Consider the following 7139-nt stretch of genomic DNA (forward strand, 5'->3'; position numbering starts at 1 on the left):
ATTCTTAGAAGAGCTTGGATTCAAACAAGACAATTGTGTCTTGTACAGTGATCGCCAAAGCGCTATCCATCTTGCGAAGAACTCAGTCTTTCATTCAAGGACAAAGCAAATTGAGGTGAGATATCACTTCATACGCACTCTTTTGGAAGAGGGACAGCTAAAGCTAGGAAAGGTGCATACAAGTGAAAATCCTGCAGACATGTTTACAAAGGTGGTCAACAAGGAGAAGTTGAGCTTTTGTTCATCTTCAATCGGCATTCAAGGATAAGAAGCCAGAATGGAAAGCAGTCACAAGTTTGGTTTGGAGATGAGTCTCTAAGTGGGAGATTGTTAAGTATGGAGCCTGATTTATCCTTGTAATTTTCTGTGGTAAAAGTGTACATTTGTAAGGCCCCCATTATGAGAAGAAGCCATCGTGCGTGAAGGAAAATCACTAACCGGGAACCAAAATTTTCACAGTAAAAAATCAGGGGCAACTTTAAGGGTCGGAATATTCCTTTTCGTCGGAATATTATGGCTGGACGGCGACCTGAAAGTGGTCGAAAAACAACCGTCGGTTGGTCGGTGGCCGGTAGTCAATGGCCGGTGGCCGGTGGTCGGAAGTCAATGCAAATGACCGGTGGTCGAATTCAAAAGCGGACTTGTCTTCTCAAGGGCAGCCACACATGGGCGGATTGGAGGGTCCGATTTGAACTTATTCACAGAAGGGCGGCTACACATGGCTGCCTCTCATAAGAGAAGGCAACCCTTTTGGCCTATAAAAGAAGGCCATTTCTACACACATTTCATAGTGTGAAGTTGATGCAACAAGGTGAGTGTGAGGTGGTGAGAGTGAAGCAAGACGGGAGCTCCATTAAGGGTATAATCCCTTTGTAAACTACTTCTTGTTTTGAAGTACTAAAGCCATTAAGTGGCTGTTGTCCCGTTGACATAGCCCACGTTGGGTGAACCACGTATATCGCGTGTACTCTCTCTCTCTCTCTCTCTACTCTATAATCTCGTGTATGTAAATCTTTCTCTCTCCATTAAGTAATCTACTCAATTATCTATTTAGCTACGTTTTATTTCCTAACAAAAATTATGTCAAAACAATGTTTTCTTCATTTAATTATTGTGAGAGAGAGAGAGAGAGAGAGTTTCCCAGCCTAAGTAAGATCTTGGATTTGGCCTTATTTGAGTTAAATAATATAATGTACAATACTCACATTTTGAAGTCTTCTATAAGTTATCATGGAAAGGATAGAATGTGATACGTTAGTTGAAAACATTAAATATCAAAAGCTAAGAATATATATTGTCCTATATTTCTCATTTTTTGCATAAGAATTTCATGTCGAAAAAATGCCCTCGTATCCTACATTTCCATGTAGAAAACATGTGTCTCCACATGAAATAATTAATGTTTAACCTAATTTTCTATGTGATTTTTCTTTTTAAAATGGTGGGATAAAATTTCCATATAGAAATGGAGATTTTCTTATTTCTTTTCAAAAATGAACAAAATTCCATATTGAAAAAATACATTTCTAGTTAAAATATACATTATCACATGGAGATTTATTTTTCCAAATGGAACAAACATACAACAATAAGTTTTCCTAACTAAGAAAGACAAGTATTATATGATGATTTGGTTTTCTTTTAGAAGATAATATTTTCTCGATGTAGAAATTCCACCAAGGAATTTTAGAACAAGATTTAGAAATTTTCTCATGTAGGAAAACATAGTTTTTTCAAAGTTTTTCATACAATGCATAACATCATGAACTTCTGCGAAGGAAGTACCGCGTATATACCTAGCTAGGTACGATTGGGGACCAGCCCCCCCACCGGACCGGCGGTCCCCTGCCTCCAATCGTACCTAGCTAGGTATATACGCGGTACCTCCTTCGCAGAAGTTCATGATGTTGAGGTATGTCGCAATGTGGGAATTATTGTGAGAATTTATCCAAAACTTCTTGTATATATATATATGTTACGAAGTTCTTGTGATATACATGATCAACATTGGGCAATATTTGCTTAGTTCACAGGATGTTTTAGACAAATTACAGTAATGCTTCCATTTTCATGCATAAGAAACCTGCTTCTCATTTTCCTTATGGATTTGTCCAAGCATGGATGAAAAGCTCTTGGGTCCTGTGGTGGAAGATGCATCGATGAAAGTTGTAGAAGACAATGCCCGCACCACTTGCCGCATCGTCGGTCGATGCCTTGGATTTTATCTGTACATTTCACTGCAAGGTTCAGCAGCTCCTTCATCTGATTGCTTTCATTCTCTGTGGGTAAGCTTTCTTGCATTTGCTTGTCCACAATGTCGCTTATTTCATGACCCTCAAGTTTAGAGGTGACCCATTGAACCAGCGTTATATTACTGCCTTGATCTTCTTCATCAGTACTTACTTGCACCGCCTCAGAGGGCTTACGTCCTGTTATCAACTCCATCAAAACAATCCCATAGCTGTACACATCACAACGCCTCGAAATATGTCCATAGCTTGCCAACTCTGTCAAGACAAGAAGTTTACAATTTCAGACTTCCGTGGAGATGTTATATGGACTACAATTTCAGACTTCCCTGGAGATGTTATACCACAAAGGAGGTTCTTGACATTCCCCCGTTTACATTGTCACATATAGGAAAATGGACTCTTTCTCACTATATTTTGTACATTGCTTAACATCATGACCAGCATCGAAGAGGGAGGCATCACATAGCAAACTAGCTGGTGTGGTTGGGGGTCGGGTGGGACTAGCGGTCTTTGTCCCCCAACCGCTGTCCCCCAACCGCACCTAGCTCCCCCACAGACACTTGTGATGTGGTGGTGAGTCACAATGTGTGAGACTAATTCAAGGAAGTGGTCCAAAATTTCCTGTGATATATAGGTGAAGTTGGGGGCAGTGGTCTTGTGGACCCGGGCAATCCCTTGCCACCAATTTCACCCAGCTAGATATGCAGTTTCCTCCCTCTTATCCACAATGTGGGAATTATATTGCAGAAATTCCTGTGAATGTTTTTCCAGTTACAAACTTTACTCACTTACCAGGTGCCATATATCCAAATGTGCCTTTCATGTTGTCAGTAAAGATAGACGATGCTGTTGTAGCCCCCATTACTTTGGCAAGACCGAAGTCTGTTATGCGAACCTCCATGTTTTCATCAAAGAGTATGTTTTGAGGCTTGAGATCACAATGAATCATAGGGGCTGGGCAGTCGTTGTGCAGGTAATCCAGCCCGTCTGCAACGTCTACTGCCACTCGCAGGCGATCCTTCCATGACAGTCCTTCCTCATGCCCATGTAAATGGTCGTATAGACTTCCATTCGGCATGTACTGGAGAATCAAAATATTGGCATCCAGCTGATTGGACACATAACCTAGAATTCTGATCAAGTGTCGATGCCTGATCAGTCCGACAGATTGTAGCTCCCCAATGAATGAATGGATTGAGCTGGTTTCAAATTTGCAAAAGAAAGATTGATTAGTTAATGAGATGTCAATTGTGAAGGTAGCTCTGTGTGCTTGGTAGTACTTTCTGGGCAGTCCCTTACTGTATATCTAAATTATATCATACCTCATGCAGAGTTTAGGCAGTCTCCCTAGTGAGGGGGGGTCCCGACCACCTATCTAAGATTTACAGGCCAGGTTAACTTTTAATTCAGATTATAATCTCGACAGGGTGAACCATGACAACATGAGTTGTTGCTAGGGAGGGACCGCATACCTACCTAGGTGCAGTTGGGGTAGGGGATTGCTGGCCCAAGGTGGGAGGCCAAGCTTAAAAGGCATGGCAGAAATAGGCATTGCTCAAGTGATGACGGAGAGTACTCATTTTCTTAAAAAGAAAAATCAAGCATCGCTTGAGCCACACCTTCAACGAAACGAAACAAAAAAATTTCTATGCAAGCCCAACCAACCTGCTATCCAGATTGAATCTTTTGAATGCCAATAACTTTCCATCCTTCACGGTGCCTTTGTATACGGTTCCTGTAACTCCGACACCGAGAACATTATCCACGTGGAAGTTTCTGGTTGCTTCCTGGATATCATCCAGTGTAAGTCTTAGATATGGATCAAAATCCCAACTGGATCTTCCCCTTTTTGTTTTCCGGCTACGAAGACGCATCACAGTGAAACCAATAATGGCAAGCAAAACAAAGACTCCCAATATGATGATGACAATCTCCCATTTTGTGAATCGATGATTGCTATGTCCTGTGCTGGTGGGGCAAGTTTTATTGACAACACCTCCACAGAGCAATAGATCACCCAGGAAAGATCTCTTTGTCAGATTGCTGAAGACACCACCTTTGGGAATCACACCTTGTAGTTGGCTGTTGTAAGAAAGGTTAAGAAACTGCAAACCTTTTAACTTTGCCAAAGCAGAAGGAATTGTTCCTGACAAAGCATTGTCAGATAAATCTAACCGCTGCAAGGACTGGAGATTGCCCAATTCTTGTGGTATGCTTCCATTGATGGAGTTATGGGATATGTCAAGATCCGTTAAACTAAGCAGTGCTGATTTTCCAAATGCAAGGGGGATGGATCCAACTAACGTGTTTTGAGACAAATTGAGGAAGTGAAGGTCCAGACAACTTGAGAGATCAGATGGTATCAAACCTGAGAGTTGGTTGTAGGAGAGATCCAAATTTTGAAGGAAAGTCATCTGTTGAAACTCTGTATTGGGTATGGGACCAGATAAGTTATTATGTGCAAGGTTGAATGAGCCACACTGAGCAAGACCTGCTATTACCAAATTAGGGATTTGACCACTCAGCATATTGTTGCGAAGGGAAATTACTTGGAGGCTGGAACAATTAGACAGCCCCAATGGTAAGGTTCCTGTGATCTTGTTGCTGGATGCATCAAAGCTTCCCAATTTCTTTAGAAAGCCAATCGAGGAGGAGATAGGACCTATGAAATTATTGTCATGTAAGGAGAGGCCCATCAAGCTGGTGCAGTTGAAGAGCTGGTTTGGGAAGTTTCCTCTTAAGGAGTTGTGCTCCAAGGTAAGAACTTGGATGGAAGCAAGCATACCCAGCTCTTCTGGAAGGCTTCCTGCAAACTGATTGTTGTTAAGGAATGCTTTTTGCAAGGAGGTGAGGTTCCTGATTTGATAGGGGATACTGCCACTCATTGAATTGAACTGGAGGTCTAGTTGGCTGATGAACTGGGCCTGGAATAAAGCTTGGGGAATGGTTCCTGGACATAATTGCGAGTTAAGTAGTAAGTTTTCTATCTGCAACATGATGTTAAGCTGCACACAAGAAGATTTAGAAATTTTCTAATGTAGGAAAACAGAGTCTTTTTCAGTGATTTTCATACAATGCATAACATAATGAGCTTCTGCTCGAGAGGCACCGCATACCTAGCTAGGTACGATTGGGGGCGGGGGACCATAGCCCCCCCCCCCACCGGGCCGGCGGTCCCCTACCCTCAATCGTACCTAGCTGGGTATGCGGTGCCTCCCTCACAGAAGCTCATGATGTTGAGGTAAGTCACAATGTGGGAATTATTCTGAGAATTTGTCCAAAACTTCTTGTGCGCGCATGTACACACTCCTTCCTGCTGAAATAATTGACTGACAACCTCAACCCATAACTTCTTTTACTCTTTTAATGTCCAAAATTTAACTTGTTAAAGTCTTTATAGCTATATAGTACGATTTAGATATCCCAACGTTGATGTCATACTACCCTTAGCCTATCCTAATATGGCATGTCCATTTCCATGACTTCAAAATCATTGCTTCCCATTTCAAAGTTTTTGTCACTATGCACAATATGCTTGCAGTACTTTTCAATGCTGAACATCCATTGACATCTCTTTTTATTTTCATCGTATTGAGAATGAAGCTACTAATCAACACTCACATTAATGATCTTTTGACATGTTTCCATATGGGCGTTTTACATAGATTTTTCCCTTTGGAGGTCAACACCGTGAGTTCCTGCTGGAGAGTGCCTCTCCGGGCGATCATAGATTTCGAGCACTAGTGCCTACATGGCACTAGCGAGCACCCTTCAAAAACTTTGATAAAAAATATCAAAGGGCATTCAGCTGTGCCATGTTGCACGTCTGAGCGCTCGAAATTTACCCGGATGGGGCACCGTATACCTAGCTAGCTGCAGTAACTGGAGGCATTGGGCTTCAACTGCCCACCTCTGGGCAAGCTTGTGCCCAAGGGCAGCTGGCTATTTACTATGCGGTGCCTCCAAATTGTAATATGCGGTCGCTCCCTAATTGTAGTGACATGAAACAATCCATAATGTGGGAACCATGATCAGAAATAGGTTAAAACATCTTGTGACTCACAAAAATACCTGAGATGTTGTAGTTGAAGCCCATTAGCAGGTAATCAAGGTGGGAACAATTTCCCAAGGATTGCGGAATGGTGCCCATAAGCATATTGAATTCCATGTTAAGAAATGTGAGATTGGGAAGCTTTAACCCAAGATCGTCTGGCATGCGCCCGGTGATGTACATTAGGCTGATGTCTAGAGTGGATAAAGCAGTGCAATTTACCAGGATGTTGAAGATCTCACCACTAAAATTGTTAAGTCCGATGGACAAGTAAGTTACCTGTGAGAGCAATCCCATCTCTTGAGGAATATTGCCACTCAAATTGTTCTGAAACAAAGAAATGAAATTGAGATTGGGACATCCCAGGCCTATTGAAGATGGTATCTGGCCAGAGAAGTTGTTGCCAGGGAGGCTTAGGAATGTGAGCAACGAGCAATTGCCTATCGATTCAGGGATGCGACCAGTGAGAGAGTTTATGCCTGCATCGAGGCTGTGCAGAGAGGACGTCAGGTTTCCGAGGCCGGACGGGAAGAAGGAGCCCACGAAATGGTTGTGGGAGATATTCAAGAGTTGCAGAGTGGGACATACTGACAGCTGATCGGAGGGAAAAAGGCCAGAGAACGAGTTTTCGGCCACACTAAGGCTGAGCAGGTTTGGGAAGCAAGAAGGGGGGAGGGAGAGGGAGCCATGGAAGCTGTTGTGGGCAAGGGAGAGGTGCTGAAGGTTTTGGAAATTGGAGAAGTTGGAGAGGGAGGTGAAGGTGCCAGAGAGGAAGTTGGAGCTGACGTCGAGGGAAGTGAGGATGGGGAGGCGCGAGAGGTGAGGGGTGAGGGAGC

At 42.8% G+C, this 7139-nt stretch overlaps 1 protein-coding gene across 1 annotated transcript; it reads right to left on the bottom strand.

Moving 5' to 3' along the window:
• Positions 1–2001: 2001 nt before the first annotated feature.
• Positions 2002–6763, bottom strand: LOC147461327 (uncharacterized). The gene is made up of 5 exons (XM_086500692.1): positions 6583–6763; positions 6324–6461; positions 3918–5202; positions 3045–3451; positions 2002–2507 (listed from the first exon to the last, which is right to left on the bottom strand). The coding sequence occupies exons 1-5, from the start codon at positions 6662–6664 to the stop codon at positions 2023–2025; spliced, it is 2397 nt and encodes a 798-aa protein (XP_086356818.1). The 5' UTR covers positions 6665–6763; the 3' UTR covers positions 2002–2022.
• Positions 6764–7139: the final 376 nt, after the last annotated feature.

Source organism: Adiantum capillus-veneris, chromosome 3 (genome assembly GCF_014529385.1).
Source record: "Adiantum capillus-veneris isolate H3 chromosome 3, ASM1452938v2, whole genome shotgun sequence".
In the NCBI taxonomy this organism is placed as follows: domain Eukaryota; kingdom Viridiplantae; phylum Streptophyta; class Polypodiopsida; order Polypodiales; family Pteridaceae; genus Adiantum; species Adiantum capillus-veneris.

Excerpts from the sequence above, each read along its gene's own strand:
- LOC147461327 (XM_086500692.1), bottom strand. The coding sequence starts at position 6,664 with ATGTCCCAATCTCAATTTCATTTCTTTGTTTCAGAACAATTTGAGTGG. Across the intron at positions 5,203-6,323 it reads CTTCAACTACAACATCTCAG|GAACCATTCCCCAAGCTTTA; the intron begins GTATTTTTGTGA and ends AATTATGTCCAG. Across the intron at positions 2,508-3,044 it reads ATTTGGATATATGGCACCTG|AGTTGGCAAGCTATGGACAT; the intron begins GTAAGTGAGTAA and ends TTGTCTTGACAG.